The sequence below is a fragment of the Chroicocephalus ridibundus genome, chromosome 8, assembly GCF_963924245.1.
Source record: "Chroicocephalus ridibundus chromosome 8, bChrRid1.1, whole genome shotgun sequence".
NCBI lineage: Eukaryota > Metazoa > Chordata > Aves > Charadriiformes > Laridae > Chroicocephalus > Chroicocephalus ridibundus.
The window spans coordinates 48,254,888-48,276,008 of NC_086291.1; the positions used below are offsets into that span (position 1 = coordinate 48,254,888).

At 48.5% G+C, this 21,121-nt stretch overlaps 1 protein-coding gene across 1 annotated transcript in view; it reads right to left on the bottom strand.

Moving 5' to 3' along the window:
• Window positions 1-21,121, bottom strand: part of SYT17 (synaptotagmin 17) — a 40,707-nt gene that overhangs the window by 12,743 nt on the left and 6,843 nt on the right. The window contains exons 4-7 of the mRNA XM_063343878.1: window positions 17,783-17,931; window positions 16,735-17,354; window positions 5,698-5,818; window positions 4,740-4,895 (exon numbers count right to left, since the gene is read on the bottom strand). Coding sequence (XP_063199948.1) covers window positions 4,740-4,895; window positions 5,698-5,818; window positions 16,735-17,354; window positions 17,783-17,931 — 1,046 coding nt within the window. The remainder of the gene's footprint in view (window positions 1-4,739; window positions 4,896-5,697; window positions 5,819-16,734; window positions 17,355-17,782; window positions 17,932-21,121) is intronic.

Genomic DNA, 21,121 nt, shown 5'->3' on the forward strand with positions numbered 1-21,121 from the left:
CTCCCCTGGGCCGAGCATCCTGTCCTGCTGCAGCCATGGCCACCTTTCAGACGGGGAGGGTGCAGCGGGACGAGCCCCACCACCGCTCTCCATCAGACACCACCAGCCCCGACGCTTGTCCCAGCTCCCGCTACGCTCTCGGCCGGGTCAGGCGGCAAAGCAGGCTTCTCCTCTGCGTTTGCACAGACGGTACCCAGAGCATGAAAATGATTTTTTTCCCTCTTTGGGGAACTGATTTGCTTCACAAGCCTTAAAGTTCCTGTCATGTAAACATGTACAAGAGCTTATTTAGGTGGAGAAAGACAGGCACAGTCAGCACAGGACCTCGGGGGGATATATATCCCCTAACCGTGAGCGCTGCAGGTTGTATTTTTTATGGTAAGCCATCAAAAGATGTTAACAAGTCACCAAGATGCGGTTTGCCCTGGAGCGCTGGTGTTTTTTATTGGGCCATCTGGGCTTTACTGCAACGCAAACAGCATTACCGATGATTGTTACTAACAACATTATAATCATTAACAAAATACCACAGTGCTCAGATTTCAGGTGCCGTCTCACCTCCTGCTGCGCAGCCCAGGCTGGGATTTGGAGGACAGCCTGCCCGAAATCCACCCGTGGGGAGAGGACCGTGTCTCTCGGCGCCCAGCATCCAGCCCTCCTGTGCGCAGAGGCTGCAGTCACACCTCAAATATCCTTTTTTCTGCTTGGAAATGACCTCGGGCAGCAGCTGACAGCCCTGCTGCCAGGGGCCAAACTCCACCTTCCCCTTACCATGGGACAAAGAGTAATTAACGCCTTTGTTCACAGGTATACCTGGTTAGGAGAACTTACTCTCTTTTAAAGCCTGCCCCGTTTCTCTGCAAGAGGTGAGCCCACGACTTGCTCGCACTCAAGCGGAAGACGGCACACGGGGGATGTGCATCAAGTTGCCAAAAAACAAAAAGTGGGAAAAAGAACCACCGAAAGAAAAAAAGTGCATTTTTGCTACAGTGTGTATAAGGATGCTCACTACCTAGACGGCATGTTTGATGGAGTAAATGAAAATCAAACATCTTCTCCACTAGCTGTTGCTTCACTCATCTTTTTTCCTGTCGGGACATTAGACTTGTTATGAGTATCAGTCGTTTTCCTGGTTTTAGCCTCTTTTGGTGAGAAGCTGTGAACAGATGATACTTGCAGCAGCGATCCTGACCCTGGATGCCTCCTCCCAGAGAAGACATCTCCACTTGGGCTCTTCCCACCTCATTTTAGGCACTAAACTGGGATGTGCGGGTTAGTGACAGCTCCAGTAAGCATCTGAAGTAAGAACAGAGGGGAAGGCAGAAAGACAGCTTGTACCAAGTGTCCTTCACCAATGCGGAAGGAGAAGCATTTTGGTCTGTAAATGCCAATAATTTAGAGTGTTGAATCCTAGTATGCCTAAGGTGGAGGAAAGATCTAAGAACCAGCCCAAACTCCCCCAAACCTTGGCTAACACAGGGCACCCCTGTGCACCCCAACTTGCAGGCACCCACTCCTCGTCTCCTCATCCGGCTGCACTTCAACCCTGCGTTCAATCCAAAGTCCGTATCTGCAGAGCACCCCCGGGGAAGCAGGGAGCAGAACGGTGCCTTACAGAAAACCATCCATCCGCAGCGTTTGCGCGCACAGTCCTCGCTAATGACGCAGCAAAACAGGGCATAAATTCTTCCTACAGCGCGCTAAACCCAGACAGTTTGATTCAAGATGCACAGGAGAAAAACACACAGGGGGGAAAAAAAAAAATAAAAATTAATCTTACTTTGTCTAGATAGTGCCTCGCTTTGCAGTGTGGTACCAGCCGCACAGAGGGAGCCAGCAGCCCCAGCTGATAGGGACTGGCACGGCTCCACTGCTTCCCAGTGAAGCCAAGCCAACGTAAAGACAGCTGCAGACCAGGTCCAAAATATGAAGCTTCAAAAAGGTTCCTTTAAATTATTGAAGATATACTCACTTCTGGCTCCCATGGCTGCTTTTACAGCGCTCTCTCCATTCAAAGCATCGTCACCCACCCTTCAAGCAGGGTTATTTTCCTTTTCAATTGGACTTTGACTCAACAGCAAATTTAATTAACTGACCTAATGGACTAGAGCTGTGGATTGAAAAAAAAATAATAAATAAATAAAAAACAACTCCGATAAAACACACAACAGAAAGACCTACCACTGCAGCCAAAACCAACCCCAAGTAAAAACAAAAAACCTAGAGAAAAAAATTGTGGCTTATGCTTTGCAAAATACAAACAAGACCTTCACATCACAAGGCACGGTTTCTCCATCCTGGCAACCATTTGCTCTTTATTGTCTTTTAACAGAAGATCCCAAAGCCCTTTACAAGCTTTTAGGCTGCGCAGTACCCTAACATGCCGAGAAGGCAGCTATAGGGGGAATACCACCATCCTCACCCCAGAACTTCGGCCAAGCCGCCCGCGGATACTCATCTTATTAAAACTTCGTAAACGGACACAAAAAGAAACGGGTGCTGCACTCCCTGTTGGGGACACGCTTTCACCAACATCCGGAGCATCTCCATCACGTAGGTGAACACCGAACGTGGCTCAGCGTCTTCACCACCTCTATGTCCCCTGAAGCACCTCGCCCCCGTGACACCGCAGCTGCCTGCGCAGGAGGCCTGATTCAAAGGTCCTCACAGCACGACGGGCTCTTGGCTCCTCTAACGGTCTTGGCTCTTCTAAGAAGGGGAGGCAGAGCAAGCACCGAACCAGCAGAAGACTGTACACACAACAACGTGGCCAACACCTCTGGCTCCCCCTATATATTGGGTTCACAAACCACATCTCTCAAACAACAGCGTCCCCACCACAGCAGAAGCAGCAAGCCCAACGATGCCGGCAGCAGAGCCGTGCCCGGGCCACGTGTCACCCTTCAGTCCCCGAGCGGCCACGAGAACCTGGCCCCTCTGCTCCTCCGAAACGCTCTGCACGCTCCTTCCCAGCTTGGGAGCTGCCGGTGACATTTCTGGCCTGGGATTATTTATTGCAATGTTCAAAGCAAGCAACACGTCACTTGGAAAGCGAAGCACCACTTAAAAGGCACGCCACTGAAATGCGAGTGCATTACATACGATTATAAATCAGCTAACTTCCCATTGACTTGTTTGAGAACACATCCATTTGCACAGAAAAAATAATCAGACATCCACTCATTAATGCTAACTTCATCAGCCGTGGCGAGGAGCAGCGCATTCCCCTCACCCTTCTGGCTGCACAGAGCTGCTGCTCTGTTTGCCTTTGCTTCTTCGATTAGGGAAAGGGGAAAACAAAGAAAAGAGTATTTCACGCCTGTCACAAGATCACCTCATGGAAGCTTCCAAGAACAAATTCATCATTGCACATGCAAGGTACAGTCAGGGTGACGTGCATGCAAAGCAGTGATTAATTATAGACTTTTTGCTGAGGAAATTTCTGAGCATGAAGGGCAAAATTTAAATTGCTGATCAGCATCACTTTTGTGGTAACATGTTTGGAAACAAACTAATGGGTTGGAATTAGGCTCCTTGCACCAGCTTTGACACCTGTATCTGCCATGTAAGAAATAAAATTTAAAAATACTTCAAAATACGTTCTTTCAGATGCGGATTCCTTTCTCTTCATCAAAAGATGGTGAGTAATGGGTGGAAAGTTGCCAAAAATCGTGTTTGTGAATCATGGGAGCCCAGTGTGGCAGAAAAGTGTGGGTCCCACCAGCCAGCCCCTCCACAGGACAAGGAGGTCTGACCCTGCTCCTGACGGTGCCCGAGCCCCATGGTACACCCTGGCTGGGCGAAGTCATGGCACAGGAGGAAAACCCACGGCTTCCTAGGGGTCCCTGCAGCCCTGCCCAAGACCTCCATGCTGCGGAACGGCAGAAAAGGCCACCAGCCACGGCGGGTCCATGGCCTCAGTTCAGCCCCACGGCTGCTGCCCAGCCCGCGGGCAAGAGCGCAGCTGAGGGGGATCTCATCCCTGCGCTCTGCTGCTCCCACCCCGAGCAGCACGTCCAATTGCCAATTTCTACTGACTGTTTTCATGCCCAGACAACAAAAACAGGAGATTCAGAAACTGTTTGAAGAGAAGAATTCCTATCCATCCCAGCCAAACACCTCCAGCGCTGACATGGCCCTCGAGTGAGGTTAGTGCTGGGAGTCCTCCTGGCCCACAGCCTGCCTGGTCCACCTCAGCCGTGCCACACAGGGCTTGCCACTGGGTCCCAGCCCTTAAAAATAAAGGCATGAACGAATGTGCTTACAGAACAGGCAATGTCAGCGTCAAACACCTCTAGCTGCATCATCTCACCGGCAAATCACGTCAAGTACCACAAGTTATCTTTGCCAGCGTTTGGTCTCTGGGATCCTTCAATACTTCCCTCTCGTTCTTCTGATTTTTGACTTCATGCCCAAGTTGGTTGCCGCTGAAAAGTGTAATTAATGCCTCCTCCCCCTCTGCACAAAAGCATTCCCAATGGCACCAATTAAGCACAGGACAGACGAGGTGCGCTCCCAGCCGGCTCCAGCCATCAGGTGGCAATGCTGGGAACAGCTTTGGCAGAGGACAGAGTGCTAATTAATCTTCCCTGGAGATCCTGGCGATGGCCACCTCTTGCAGAGTGGCTACTGGGACAGCCACCGTCCTGCACAGGCTCATCTGCACACCCACAACTGCTTCTTTCCTCACCTCAGAGGCAACCGCAACCACGCCAAGTCAGTAACGCCACCACGTTTACCTGTGAACACCAGGCTGGCGTTCTCCAGTTCTTCCTGGGGAACCTTGAAGCTGAAGGACTCATTGTAGAAGGGATCTATCGTCCCCCGCATGCAGGAGGTCTTCTTGGTTTTTGTTAATTTTAATCCATGAACAAGCTGAATTTTCACAAAGGGATCTGACAAAAAGCACAAAACACAGGCTCTGCGTTACGGACGTCGGGAGTCGGTACCCTGGTTCGTGAAGGTTGGGCACTGCAGGGATGGACCGTGCTGGAAAACGGCATTCAGAAATGACTATGACTTGTTCCACCACGCCACTCCCAGGGATTTGCAGTGGAGACAAAAGTCAGGCAGCTGGATTAAAAACACTCCCTGCCAAAACCACAATTAATGACAGCCCTGATGGAGGCCAAGCATCCTGTTCTTTTTGGAAAATGCCAATATCCTGGCAGCAGCAGTGGCTGGGGCAGGGAACATGGGAAAAACACCTGAGGACAGATGCATGAAGCAATTACCAGCAGGCTCAGAAACGGCAGGGAGCAACGCACGGACACTGGAAAATCCTCACACCATCGAGAGAGCAGCCAGATATCCTAAGGGAAAGCACTGCAACGTTAGCACTCCGGCAGCACGCAGCAGCGGCAAAACACGGCGCAGCCCCGAACGGGCTGCCCTACACAACACAACGCGGGGGGACTCGGAGCTCCCGGTTCCTCACCTCACGCTGCTTCAGACATTTTTACTTTAAATACAGCAAAGGTAGTCACACCCTCCATTTTATCTCAGGGTAAGTGTTGCAAATACTTTTGTTATTGCTGGATATATATTTATTAAATGAATACCCAGAGCCTTGTATTAATAGGAACTGAGCATCCAAATCCCCCTGGGTCTGCCACAAATTGCAGCCTCGCCACTGATCCGCTTTAAAAGCACATATAATCTGTGCATGAGTTATGTGAGAAATGCACTGCCCTTTACCTGAACCTTGGCTCATGTCTGTCTGAAGAAGCTGTTTTGCTCTAATGATGTCCACGTTCAGTCTTCCCGCGCTGGGTAGGTAGTTCAGTGACAACAGCAGCTCTCCCAGCTCCACTTCATTCTGCAGGGAAAAGGGAACGTGGAAATTCAGAACTGAGCTTGGAGGGGAAGGGAAGAGCAGGAAGAGAAATTAAATAAATCCCATTTGTCTAAGTGCCTGGAAAATAAATTTTAGTCACGCTCTAAACAGCAACCAAGAACCATCTGGTGGTACCTCATGCTGAGCAGAAACAAGAAAGAATACTATCTCCAGGTGAAGATCGTTCTTTAATTGCCGATCCTTCACCAGCTTTTCAGCAGCCATGCAAAGAGGACCTACAAGGAGGAATGAAGACAAGCTCAGTAGTTTCTACCTGCTCCATTTTGAACAGTTCCAGGGGGTTCTGAGCTCACCAACCTCACGTCCTCATTAATGCACAAAACACAGACCCATTGGAGAAGACATCCTCTTTCCTTCCCAGCCCCCAGGGGCCACACCAGCCACTTGGGAAGTTCAGGCAGGAGATAGTTAATGCATCCCTGGGTCACAGGAAGGCAATTCAGGGGACAACCCCTTGGCATCCAGCCATCTGGATCTACCCAGAGACCACGGCACAGCTCAGCTCTGCCCTTGCTGTTCATCAGGCTGTACCACGGCCATAGCTTCACATCCACATAGCTCTCCAGCCATTATTTCTTCTCCTTTAACTTAATGATGCTTAAAATTAGTAATGCAAAAAAAAGCTGACATCACTGCTCCTCAGACGTGACAGCTTAAAACAACCTCTCCCCCTGAGCACAACCTGGCTCCGAGATGCTGTTATTCCCAGATGCAAAACACATGCAATGAAACAACTCCGGAGACTGAAAACACGCCAGCCAGCCCGGGCAGGGCATCGATCCATCTGGCTCGTCTCGGGTCCATGCAGGAGTGCAGAGACAGTTCTTCATCCCAAATAACCAAACAGCTCAAAGCCAAGCCTAGATCGGATGGTCACAGCCCATTCCCAAAAGGAAAAGGAGCTGCAGCAGTATTGCAATCATAACAAAAGGCTTAAATATCTTCACTGATGCCCCAAATATTAGATTACAGAAATCAGAGACTAAAGGACTGGGTAGGCAATAAAAAAGCTCGGAGACACAGTCACAGCCTGAACTGACCCAAAGAACCAGGTTCATCAGCAGACGGGCCAGCACCTGAGGTACCCACCCCTGGCAAAGCTACCAACGGCTCTGGGGAAACTGAGGCTCAGGGAAACCCAACCAGTTCACGGCTATTCAGCTGCAAATGGAAAAGCACAATTTCCACTGAGTGCAGATGAACCGGAGGGGTCGGACCGAACCCGAGGAGGCAGTGGGGGAAAAGCCCCGTCCCTCCGCCAGGAGCAGCACATCACCTTCTGCCTGGCCGCCCGGCAGCACAGAACGGCTCCCGCTAAGGGCCGGCCACGCGGCTCCTCACCCAACGAGCCAAGCGCTAAAGCTGACGTCAGGTAATGGCATTAAAAGTTTTCCCCGAGGCACTTTCTCTCCTTTCCTGTTCCTGTTGGAAGGCAGCGGGACGTGCGCGGCATGCAGGAGCAGGTGGCGGGCTGAGGAAGTCCTGCACCTCCCACACTACATAATACAATTCCATTTAATTCAATACCCTTTTTTTGGCTTTCCACGGAAAAAATACAATTCCATTTAATTCAATTCACTTTTTTTGGCTTTCCACGGAAAATTTGTTTGGTTTTTTTTCCGTGGAAAACAGGCTACTGATTTCACATCAAAGGTCTCTGTGTTTCAGGAGCCGGCAGAGCAGCCCCTCTGTGTTTAACCCCGCACGTTTAACGAGCGAAGGACAAGGGAAGCGCCGAGCGGGGCGAAGGCTCCAGCGCAGCAGCACCCCGACTCAGCCCCTGGGCAAAAAGCGTGGACCCACATCACAGCTCCTAAAGCAAACCCACGTGCCCTCCTCACACACTCCGCTGCCCCAGCAGCCAGCTCCAGAGCCAAGCTGGCGGCATCCATCCCAAGCTGGCCCATCTTCTGCCTGATCTTCCCCACAGCCCCTCTCCCCCACGAGAAAAAGCATCCAATTTCTTACCCCAGACTCCTTTTGTCACAGCGTCTCTCGGGCCACATGATGTGGCAGCGTGTGACTACTCAGCACACACACTCACAGACATCACGCCCATTTTCTTCCGTTGCCACAGTATTTTTGCATCACTGAGAAGGCACCCCTCTTCTGTCAACCTTTGCCAACTCCCATACCGCAGTTCTGTTCAATATATGATATTTTAAGTTCCTTCCATCAGAAAGCCATTCCCCAAGACAAATCTGACCCGATATGCCACGACACTCACAACTTTTGAGAGGTGGAGCCATACCTACATACACCGGTGTGTCCAATGGTTGCGCAACGTAAGGATTTCAGAGAGTCTCGCATCCAAGGTGATTTAAACATCGTCTACCCAATTTAAACATTCATCTCTGGTTTGATTTTCCCCAAAACCACTCCTCCTGAGTCTGTGGCTGGAACAGCTTGAAGACACATTTATCATCAAGAATAGTCGGTAATTTCTGAATCTATTACCAGGACAGTAACGAAGCATCGCAGCACCCACAATGCCACTCACAACGGGATCCCCCTGAGGTACCCCTCGACCCCAGCTCATTTTTTATAACACATCAACAACATTTTTAACATATCCAGTCCTACTTCCACTCGCATTCACTGCCGCATCGGGTTCCATGCAGGCTTTAATTCCTAGAAACTCAGGTACATTTGGACAGCACAAATTAGGAAACCAATTAGTGATGTTATTACCTGCTGAGAAGAGACAATCAAACAGCTCTGTCTGCAAATACCAAAGTTCTGACACAACCAGGAGGCAGGCTGGCCCTGGGCAGGGACGTAGGGCCTTTCAAGTCACCTCAAGCTTAAGATTTGGGGTAATTACTTCTGGATTTGTCCATTGGTGGAACCTGTTGACCTTATCCAAGACCTGCATGAACAAAGGGGCTTCCCTGGGTCAGGGATGAGCGACAAAGCTCAGCGTGGGAAGGCAGATCTCCACGCTTCCGACACATTTACGTTTATGCTCCTTTTTACAAGAATTGCCCCCGCATTGTGCGCTGACAAATCAGACGGGTATGAAACACCCACCGAGGCACAGGCAGAAGAACCGGGCACCTACCCTGGCCTGAACCCTGCCCAGCACCGTGTCCCGCAACCCCTGCAGAGGTTACCAAAGGAGCCACTACAAGGTAACCACCACACTGCTGCCTAACCCATGAGCCTTCCATAGGTATAGGCAATGCCAAATCCCTGATCTTCCATAGTACCTAACCTAACAGGGATATTGGCACCTCTAGAAAAATATCTTTGACTATATGGGCTGAAATTTGAGTAAGGTGAGATATAAAATGCTATCCTCTCTAAGTGTGACCCACTGAAGTCAGAAGACAGACTACCAGAAGCTTTAATGAGCCTCAGATCAGGGCTAATTTCCCAAACCTCAAGAGCACCTTCTGCCCCTTAATGCTTTTCAAGCGTGCCCAGATTTCTGTTAATTATTTGAAGGGAAGGAACATACAATCCAACCCACAGAGGCCGTGGCAGAACGGGGGTGCTCCAAGCCATCAAAAAAGCAGCACCCCCGTTGTGGGCCGAGCACCAGCAGCGTTTGCAGAGACAACAAAAGGTGTTTTCAGAAGGAAACCCAGGTCCCCGGATAGCTCACCTCCCCGTACAAGTGACTCAGCCTTTTCAAAGCACTTAACTCGAGCAGTGAACTGCCTCTGATCTTATAAATGCGTTATTTCTAGCTTAGCCGCGAGGATCTAGGAAACACGCTTCAAATCCTGCCACGGTGCCTGCGGGGGTGCCAAGAACTCAAGAAAAAGTGGCCAGCAGCTACCACGCGTTCCTGCCTGGCACATCGGACTGGCACTGCCTCCACCATGCCACACTGCACCACGCTCACTAGCTTTCTCCTGTTCTTTGGTCACCTGTCATCATTAGCAAACAAGCAAGGAATTGCTCCAAGAAGTCCGAGGTGCAAGGCAAACCTCCTCAGGTTTTTAGCTCCCCGTGCTTTCCCCAGCAAGCTTACACCACCTTTGCTGATGTGACAGTCTTGCTAATAAGACAGGCTGGTGGCACAGTTTGTGCCAGAGATGAAGATGAGGATGCAGACAGAGCTGCGGCTTAACGGATTCGCTGTCTCAGCCGGCAAAACGGAGATAACCGGGGAGCACAGCGGGGTCCAGTGCAAGATGGAGACACCGGACCCTTCATTTTAGGGGTCAGGCAGGAGACTCAGCTCAGGGAGGGTTGCGTGGCCACAGAGGTCTGAGGTGGCTCGCGGGGCCACAGGAGCTGCCCAGGCTCCTCCTCCAGCCCACGGACCCACTGAGCTCACCCACACCTTGGAAACACTGTGCTGCCATAACCATTGGCCGCCATGCCCATCGCCTTCTTTATAGGCATCTTTATCAGCAACGGCGTTAAGGCAGGTCTCGCTGGGGGACTGCAGGCACAGAAGCACGGCTTTTGTCTCACACCGGAGCCTCCCCAAACCTCAGACTCTTAGGCACAAGAGGTGTCATCGCCACATCGTTCCCGGTAGCGAAAGGAAGTGCCTCAATTTTACTTTTCCTAGGTCTTTTCATCAGGAAAGTAAAACGCTGTTGGTTTCGCCTTGAATATTTTGTTCACGGACCGCAGTGTGCAGAGGTGCCCCCCCCCAGCACCGCTGTGCAAAGGCATCATTTTAGTTGCCATTATTATGCTGATGACGCGCTGATTTGTGCCGAGATCCCAGATGACCCTGGAAAAGCAATTTCCTGTTTGATGAGGTGCCGGAGTGACACCAAGTCTGGGATGTCTGAGACTCTCCTGAAGCTCCGATTAACATTTCGCTCCTGGCGGTTCCCCTCCGCAGCCGTATTACACAGCCAGCCCTTTGGATTTGCAGCCTTGGGCTCGCCTGTCATCCAGAACCTTCTGCAGTCGCTGTTTGGGTTGAACCAGACACATATAAGAAGTTTGGTGTGTTTTTTTTCCTTTTCTGAAACACAAAGAGGCTACCTTAAGGGAGGAGGAGTTCTTAATTAATGCCATTTGCACATCTTGTTTGCATCAGGGCAATTCTTTCCTCCCAGCCCCCCCAGACCGTTGGCTGTGCATTGCTACACCACCAGCACGGTTCTGCAGCTGAAACCCTCCCCGGTTCCCGACGGGAACCAGAGCACATTACATCAGCACAGACATCTATGCAACGCTCCTAATGAAGTTTCAGATTGATTTTCCTCCTCAAGGTTATCTGTGATGGTACCTCCAGGCACATTAGAAAACTGATGGTTTAGAACAGTTTGCTCTAACAGGCTTTCTACAGCATCCTGTGACACACAGCAATCCTTTTGGGAAGGCTGAGCTACTAAGGACCAGAACCTGAAAAAAAAAAAATATACTAACCAATGGATAAGAACAGTGTTACCTACGTAACAGACGCCAAGTAGATGCATGATGAAAAAGGGTCACAAAATCCCTTCTAAAGTCTAACTGGCTTTGCATCAGTTTGGATGGCCATGAGAAAGCCTCTCCTGTGCAAAGACCTTTGGGAAGAAGACGTCCTATGGAGAGGTCCTGCTCACGACCCCCACCACCCCCTCCTCTGGGCTCTCCTCAGCCAAATGCACCCCACAGCACCCTGGTCCTGCGCAGAAAGGGCAGGGAGCGAGCAGCACAGAGGGGAAGGGATGAGGTGACAAAGGCGACAGCTGGAAGCAGAAGAGACAGATAAGGATGAGAGAAAAATCATCAAGAAGAAAAATTTCTCAGTGCTGGAGCTTTTAAGGCTGGAAAAGGGAAGGAGGAAAAAAAACACCGAAACCCATCTGGGGAAAAAATAAAGATACAAAGTGAAAGAAAGATGACAGAATGTCATAAGCCAAAATATGACAACAAACCACAGGCTAAGAGACAAAAATGTTGTCATCGTGATAGACAAACATCCATGGCGGCATCCTGTCCCAGTTCCCTCAACTCCAGTGACCTGCAGGTGGTGGCATCCCACCTCCAGCCAGGGCATCTCTCCCGCCGGACATGGGAAAACTGCCAGATTGATTTTAACATCCTGTTAATGAGCGAGCATAGCCCCACGTAACCAATCCGCGCTTATCATCAGTGATTCTGCCTCCAAACCGCACGCCACAACCCGCTGGCTGCACGGCGGGACGCAAGGCAGCGCCCAAGAGGAATGCTCCAAAATGAGTCATTACCTGAACTTCAAATTCCCTTCTCCCTTTTCCTTCCCAGCCAGGGCACGGTAAGAGCAGCAGTGCACTACCTGCTGTAGGCTTACGGCCGAAATAGGAATCAAAAATCGCAGAGAGCCGCCATGGCAAAGCCTCTCCACTTGTGGAGCGCACACCATTTTCAACTTAAAAAGCTGACAGCTCCTTAAATGACTGTCATTCCACTGCACTCACCCTGCAAAGTTAAAAAAGCAAGCCCAATACATGCTCCCTCTACTATAAAAATGGCTTAATTTGAGGGGAGAAGGAATTTTTATGCTATTTTCTCACCACGACCAGACAATTTTTTTTCTCTTGTGGAATGATCTCCAAGCTCTCATTACTGCTGGTCTAAAACATTTATTCCTGCCCACTCAAATCTGCCAAAAGAGAAATGAATCATATGTCAATAAAACTTGGGGTCCTGAACATGTGTTTCAGAATTAATCTTAACGGCGAAATGTGCGAATGTGAGCCCAGCTCCAGCGAGGCCTGCCAACTTCATTCATGGTAATTAAGCAAAGCCACACACATTTAAGGGGATATTTAAGGAGCGCAGAGTGTTCCTATGGGGACTGGACTCAAGAGCTATTCCACGAGCAGCTACTGCACTTCAGAAACACATTAACTACCCTGCAAGAAAAAGCCTCCCAGAGCTACCGGGATTAAAGAATTTGGCAATACCTGCACTGACATTTTCTACAAGGAATAAGTCCTTCTGCTTAGTTGCTGGCTCTGATGACACGTTGGACGGCAGCTCGCCTGTGCCTCCGCTTTGGACTCAGCCTCCCTTAGTGCTCAATGCATGATCCAAAAAAGCACTTATGCACAGGTACGGTGTTTTGCCCGAAGCTCAGCATCAAGTGGTTTATTGCTCCAATTCCTCAAGGCTGAGAGGACAGCATGCTGCCCACCCATATCTGGGTCCTCTGATGACCCATTCCTGACATAACGAGCACGGCAATGCTGCACAGCCCACCTCCTTACACCCACGGTAAGTTCTCAGGCTGTTAGTTAAGAAGCAACTCCATGAGGTAGTAATGAAGATATTCTGCTATTAAGGACAATGGTCCTTCACCCACCGAGGAGCTGTATGTCCCATCCACAGGCCTAAGGAGCTTATCCTGGTCCAGCTCGTAGTGGAGTCAACGGCGTCATTGGCTGCAGAAGCTGGACCACTCCTCAGCCTGGGAGAAACCCACCCGTCCCTGCGAACACCACACAGACCAGAAGATTGCTGGCGTGCCCCATCTTTTTTAGCAGGGCTCACTCGTGCCGGCACAGTCCTGTACTGAGGCAGTGTCCCAGCTCTGGGCTCGATGGGGCGCAGCGCGATGGCGGGACAAGGACTCAGCACCTGTCTTTATCAGCACACTCCACGGCAGTCGCTTCCAGGTGGGTACAGAAAGTGCAGAACAGATGTTCATCTCAGCCAATACCATGTAGGCCACTTTCCCTGCTCTTCCACAAACCTTGCCCCATCCCACTTCCACTGCTATGAAGAGAAAAACCTCCACAGCTCCTGCCATCTGGATTCACTTTCCTCCACCTCTCCAGCTCATCGTGTTTCTGTCTATAAATGCCAGTTTAAAAAAAAAAACAAAATTAAAAATCACATATTTTGTGTCTTTCATCTTTACATACCACGTCTATGCCTGTCTGTTTTTCTCTCCTGCCTGTTATGGGTTTTCCGAGCACCTGCTTCAGCATTTTCTCCACCACGATCTTTATCGCCGGAGGGGTGCTGCCAGCTGCTGCCGGAGCCCCGGGGCAGCCGACCCAGCCCGGAAAATTCTCATCGACTCATGATCAGAACTGACTCAGGTTCAATCCGACAAGAAACTCATAAAAGCTGTCTGTCCCTCAACTAAATCAAGCAAAAATGTGAGAGGTATAAAAAAAACATTGTCAATATGTCAAATCTATCATTCCACAGACAGACTCTTCCAACTAGCAATCAAAAAAAAAAAAAAAAACGCAGAAATTTCCAGCACAAGCAGCACTGTTACTGAAAGACATTAAGACATTTTTTCAAAGTAGTAAGCTTTATTGTTTTACCTCTTCCGGGATTTATTTCAACCCTTTGATCAACTTTAATCACTACTAAGAAAAAAGTACACCTTATTCAATGAACTTTGAAAATCTTATCACTGTGAAAACGTGGGAAGGTGATACCAAACATCCTTCCTGGATATCCTAGTACAGGTACCGTTGTTCTCTTTGCAGGTGCATCCTGACAGCTAAGACCCAGCCAAGAAGAACACGGAAGTATGAAAAGACCAAAACAAGGCACTTAAGTAATCGACATGCGAAGGACTTTTTGCTTAAACGAAGTTTTTCCATACGATAGCAAGGCTGGCAAGGTTAGGCGTGCCCATTCAAAGGGAGTTTTCTCTTCCCGCCGCCCCCGCCTTCCTTTTATAAATATCAGAAATGCCAATTTCTGCATAAATAATTTATCTTGAATCCTGGTGGAGCAGACACGCTGCCGAGAACAGCAGCGGCTTTCAATGGAACTTTGGGGAGGGAGGGAGGAAGGGCTGGCTCCGAGCTTGGCACATGGAGGCAGAGATGATCTTGTCTAATCAAGGTCTGTATTAGCTGTGGAACGAATCCGTGTTACTAATAAAGAGATACATAATACAGAGAAGGATTTATCATGCAAAAGCTGGGGGGGGGGGGCGGCGGGGAAGAAGCAAGGCTGCATGGTGTGAAGCACGGAAGGACAACGGGATGCAAAGAGGAGAGCTGTGTCCTCAGACAGACAACCCAGAGCCCGCAATGAACCACCAATGCCAAAAAGAAAAAAAATAAATTGTTGCAGGCATTTGTAAAACATTTGGGGAACAGGCCCAAGCAGCAAAGGCAGCCCAGGAATACCTGTCCTTTTTCATTTTCCTTGTGAAACGCTTCATAACACAGTTGTCCCCTCACCCCCCACCGCCACTCTGCCGAGCGGAGCAGGTCCCACTGACATGGACACGTCCTACATGAAGACACGTCCTACAGAAAGACACGCTCAGGGACCCCAGGATTTTGACTTGTGCCCAACTTTCAATACCTTCCTTCTCGCATGAACAACACCCCTACTTGTATTACAGCAAATCTAGTAAGCTCTCTGGCAGTTACCAGGGGCCTTGATCTTCTCCCTCATGCACCACAGAAGGTCTGAGCAAGAGGTAAAAGCGCTCTCAGCCCCTCTGCACACAGAGATGGGGCAGAGCAGAGTCAGAGACCCAGCTGACTTCACGTAAAACGCTGCTGGGTGGATTTGATGGGACCAGGCTCTTTTCAGAGGTGTCCAGTGACAGGACAAGGGGTAATGGGCACAAACTTGACCATAGGAAGTTCCACCTAAACATGAGGAGGAACTTCTTTCCTGTAAGGGTGGCAGAGCCCTGGCACAGGCTGCCCAGAGAGGTGGTGGAGTCTCCGTCTCTGGAGACATTCCAAACCCGCCTGGACGCGTTCCTGTGCCACCTGCTCTGGGTGACCCTGCTCTGGCAGGTGGTTGGACTAGATGATCTCCAGAGGTCCCTTCCAACCCTATGGTTTTATGATTCTATGATTTTACTTCCACACATGTCTGATCACAAGTTTCCATTCCCAATCAGACTCTCGGACCCACATCGCAAATCAGCAGTGAGGTCAATGATTTACTGTTCATCTCATCTAATAGCCTCTGGCTATACTACCCTTTTGTGAACACATAAAAATCAAAGAAAATGTGAACCATCCAACTTCACACAGCTTTATTCAGCTAAAACTTAGAATTTGCAGTCCCAGTGCTGGGAAGGAACTGGGAGAAGCAACCCTGTTACACCAACCTTGAGTGTTACTCCTGTTCTTACACAAATGTTTGAGATGCTGTTCATGCTCCGCTCTTAGCTTGGCTTTTTACAGGGTCCTGTGCCTCTAGCTATGTGGGTGATACTGCCAGTAGCAAATCTGGTAGCCAACTGCCATTCCTGGTTCCAAGGCTCAGACCTTCCCATTGATCAGCTCTTTCCCTGGCTGGCAAGGAGGTGGCATGACCGGGAGAGCAGACATGGAACCACACAGACCCTCTGCATCTTCTCCTCCCATCACCTGGGACAGTTCAATCTAGTCCAAGACGCATGCTCAAACTTGCTTGCATGCAACGTGCCACCTACATCGGAGAAAACCCCTGGCAAGTTTATTTCCATCAGGGACACTATGAAAATAAATCTATCGCTACCTTGGTATTTTTTCCTCATGCATTATGCCTGTAGAGGTCTGTAGAGATTTTGTCTTCTGTGCACTTCATTGAATCAAATCATTACTGAATTGGCACCTGTGGCTCCCCTCATGTCCCCAAAGCACAGTCACGTTAACAACCACCGGAGTGACCCAGATAGGACAGTGTCACTGCAATGTCTGGGAAGGGATGCAGGTCACGGCAGTGACAAGAAAGATCTTCCAAAAGGCTTCCAAGGCAGTCTGGAGTTGTTCTCATTAAAGCTGACATAGGATCTTTCGTCATGCCACCTCCTTTGAAGATGAAAGACAGCTCCTCTACCTCACAGTATTAGTTATAAGACCAGTTCTAGGCCCACATTCTTTCAACACAGCAGATGCTATATTAACAAGATGACAATGACTAATTAGAAACCACATAACGTGCCAACAAGCAAAGGAACCACACAAAAACAGAGAGGAAAAATGTGTCAATAATCTGATAAATTCTGTTACCTGCGAACTAGGCACAAGGGCTTTCCACCAGTGTCCGCCTTTCACAAGGTCTACATCGCTCAAGGGCATTGACACTTTGCCAATAACACAATGGCGTGAGAATTTGTCAAAATCCACTACGGTTAAAAGCAGAGTTCTTCTCTGGGCTTCTAAAAAGGGGATTTCAAATGTGTACCTCTCTTCAAACACCGGGTTCTGCGTTTTGCGTTTCACTCCGGTCTGCTTGGAGTTCTTCTGATCGGGAAGAAGGCAGATCTTCACGTAGGGGTTGGAGTGAGCCATGTCTTGCCTCGAACCGTCATAAGAAATTGGAGGTGGCAGATCTTTAGCCTCAATGACTCGCACTATTAGATAATTATGCAACAGATCGTACTGCGTGCTAAAATGCAGCATGCCCAGCTGATACTTCGATAAGATCTCCTCATCTGTCAAGGAGTCCATATCATCACTATTCGAGTCAAGAGAGTACAGTCTCGGTTCAAATTTCCTAAAATAGTCATCTGGGGTGTAGGTTTTCCGCAGGATAGTTGGCTGAACTATTTCTTTCTTAGCTCCTATTATTCCAAACTCGATAGGTTTAATGTCAATTAGTGGAGAACTTGGCCTCCTCGATTCTAAACCTAAACGAGAGAAATGCACAAACACGATCGTTAGAAACTCAACCGAAGCCAGTGCAGGTGCAAATCAGCTTGTGCTTCTTTGGGCACAGCTATTCCGTGCCTGTGCAATGCCCAGCACAGCAGGCTCCCCAGTGGGACTTTTCACCATTACATTGCCAATAATTAATAGCACCCTTAGTTACGCTGAAGCGCAAGCTCAGCTACACTTTTCCCCCCCTGTCCCTTTTCACACGCGATTACCATGCACATGCTTCAGCAAGAAAAACAGGGCTGGCCCCTTCCACTGTGTTCCTGCAGAACAGGATGAGATTTTAATCAATGTACCTTCAGCTTGACTTGATTCCCTGTCTAAAAGATGAAAGAGCAAGAACTACAGTTTGATTTTCTTCCCCACAAGAATTACATTAATGTTGGAAGGACGACCTTACTTGAAATCCGCCTGGTGAGGCTGTAAGTGGACCGTGATGCATCTGAGGACGATCGCCTTCTGTCAGGGGAAACATCCTGAAGAGTGGGAGGCAGCTCACTGATTGTATTATCAGAGTCTCCATCTTTGTCCTCATTTTGGCTGCTTATCCTGTTACAATGAGAGACCTTTGGGTGATTGAACCCAGTAAAAGGAGTATATACAAAATGAAAATGCCTTCTGATATTCTGGGTCTAATCTTGGGTGCACACCCCTGGATGCTGCAGGGTATCTCCTGATCTATTTGGCAAGCAAAAAGCTGAGCAACTGACTTCAGACCTATGTAAAAACCCAATTCTTTATCTTTCTGCCTGTCTTTCGAACAGAGTTCTATCAGTATTAGAGCACGACACAGGCCACACGGGCACGTGTGACTCAGATCTTGATCAGAAGTATTATGTTTATCTTTAAGAAAAAAAAAAAAAAGAAATAGCAAAAAACCCACAACCCCCAAACAGTATCTTATTGCTGTAAATTCACAGCTGCACTTTGGAAGCATGGCCTTCACTAGCAACGAACCAGCACGGGAAACCACCATGCTCCGACATCTCAAACCTACCACACACCCCTCTCAGTAAAAGATTGCTTTGCAGGTACGCCACTAAGGTTTCAAAACTCAGTCTTAGAAAATACAATTCATAACTGGCTGCTTTTTATCCACTTCTACAAACCAGAGGTGATTCTCACAAGACAGTAATTTTACTGCCCAGGGTCTCGGTGGGAGCAGGGAAGTCGCAGGATCTAAATAACAAAGCAAGTTTCGATGAGAGCTGTAGCATCTTTGAGAAGACTCAATAGAAGACTGGCATCATAAAGAAGTCCACATGTAATTACCGTTTCAGATTGTTTTATATCTATATCTGTATGTGTTGTTTTCATATAAAACAACATTCTGTTTCAAAAAGTCAACGTGTCCCAGCCGCAGTGGGTCACGAAAGCAGTCGGGAGCTCCCAGCCTTGACCAAAAGAAGAGCAAGAGCAGACAGTAACAGCTACAGGAGATAAAGTCTCCAACTGCACGTTCGGAGGGGAGCGGCTGCCAATGGAAATGGAATCACACAACGGTGCGTGACGTGTAGCGCATCACGTAAAATAAGCTTTTTGGTTAATCCATGAGACCGAGTACTCCCAAAACCAGCGGCAGAGCACAAGGAAAAGCGTCAGCGTGAAATGAGCAAAGGAAAGGGGAATACTGTGTGAGTTTTGCTCCTGATTCACCCTTTCTACGTGCATGGCTCAGTTGGGTATAAACGAAATATGTTGAATCACTTGCTTTAGTAACCAATGACTGGAGTAGAGCAATAAATATATTCTGCAAGAAGCAGTAAGCTCACAGAAAAGGCCCCCCAAATATAAAACAGATTTAAATTGGAAATTTTTAATCCAAACCCACAAGGTTCACAGCAGGATCCATGCAAATCTCACCAATGCAGAGCCACACAACTCATCCACATTAAAATAATAAAAAAAAAAAGACTGTTAACAATGAAAACCAAACCCTATGCTAAAAGGGGCATGCAATATTTGCACAACTCCGCAGCCCATTAAAGGTAGGACAGATCATGCGGTTTGACGTATAATCAGTACTTGGAACACAAATGGCTTTTTCATGCCTAAATGCGGGTCTACACAATCAAAGGTAGCGTTTGGATATACTTGTGTTTGAGAAGCAAACGCACAGAACGAGGAGAAGGCAGGGTGAAAAGGGAATCAGGAAGAGAGGCATTAAGGATGTTCTACAACGGGTAAACGTAATAGTGAGTTAATAACATACAGATGACCTTTAGTAAGGAAATTGCTACTGAGCCACAATATTTTTTCCTCAAATAAACCTTGGCTCTGGTTAAAGCAGCTCTGTTTCTGCTTAATCCAAACCTTTGGGAAGAGGAGTCGCGTCCTGATTTCAATTCAGCCTCACAGGCCGAGCACCGTTTATCTTTGGGGTTTATGTAGAATATTCAGTAACAGGCAGCGCCGACACACGCCCTCGCTCCCAGCCCACTTCTGCAAAGACGGGGATGCAAGCGCTCCTCATGAAATAACAGGAAGCCACCATGCATTCAGGTCAATACAATTACACTCACTTCAGTCAGAATTTTTTTTCCTAAGTTACCACTGTAAAAAATTCAGAAAGTGAGGAAAAAAAAAAAAAAAAAAATCAACAGTCTCCCAAGAGGAAGGGCTTAAACTTGCAGCTCTAACGGCCCCTCCTGAATTTCCAGGACAAGGAGGTGTCTCAGAGCTGCCAAATGGAAAACCTACAGGCAAAAAGTAAAGGATAGATTACTAAGCACGGGCAATGAAGATGATAAAAGCAGTTTTCCCCTGGGGACTGGGTGGGGAGGTAAGGAAGGGGCAGATTGCACCCTGCATGACAGCAGCGTCCTGGGCCCATGAAGAAGTGGCAAGATGGAAAGATCTCAGCTGAAAACCTAGATCTATTTTTAAAACACTTTCAGGCTGTGAGCAGGGAATACAATAAATTGATTTGTTCCCTAATTCAATGCATGCATCTAAATGCAGAATATGGTGGCATCAAACCCATCTTCCATTTTAAGGGTTTCCACTGAATCCAAAAGCCCCCTTTTCAAAAATAAAAGAAAAAAAAAAAAAGGACAAGGGGCCAATCAGCATACACAATTCTCTGACAACTTAAAAACATACCATTAAACACCTTATTCTGAGATCGATTCCAAACTCTTACTCTGCTCACACATCTAACTCCAGACGTTGTTTCCTACCTCCAAAAACGCATACAAAGATTTCAGAGTGGAAATCTTCTTCGGCTTCTGAATTCTGAGCCAGCAGATGCTGCATGGGATCCTTTCCATTTTAAACCCGCACACACAATAAGTGTGACCCTCCCACTGATGAGCAGACAAAATACATCATTTCTGTCTCCTGCCTTTTACTCTCCTTTCCTCTTCGTCTTCCACGCTCTTGTTGCTCTACAAGCTCATTTTTCTCCCCCTTTCCTCTCAATCACATCCCCTCGGCTCCTTTCCCGCTCCGTATTTCCTCTGCTGTCTTTGCCCTCCTCACTTCACTCATTTCTGGGTTCCCTCACCATTTTCCAACAAAGTCACCCTGGAAGCTTAAAGCATCACCACCTTGCCTGGCACCACCCTGGGTCCATCTCAGCTCAAGCGGAGGAACCAACAGCCTTTGCAAGCAAGCAGAGCCTGATCCCCAGCTTCCACATCGATGGTGTCCTTATAGGTCACAAGATTTGCAGAGGAGCAAGAGGAGATGGCGTTCAGTGATCCTAAGGCATGGCAGCATCCATGCCTCCTCGCAAAGC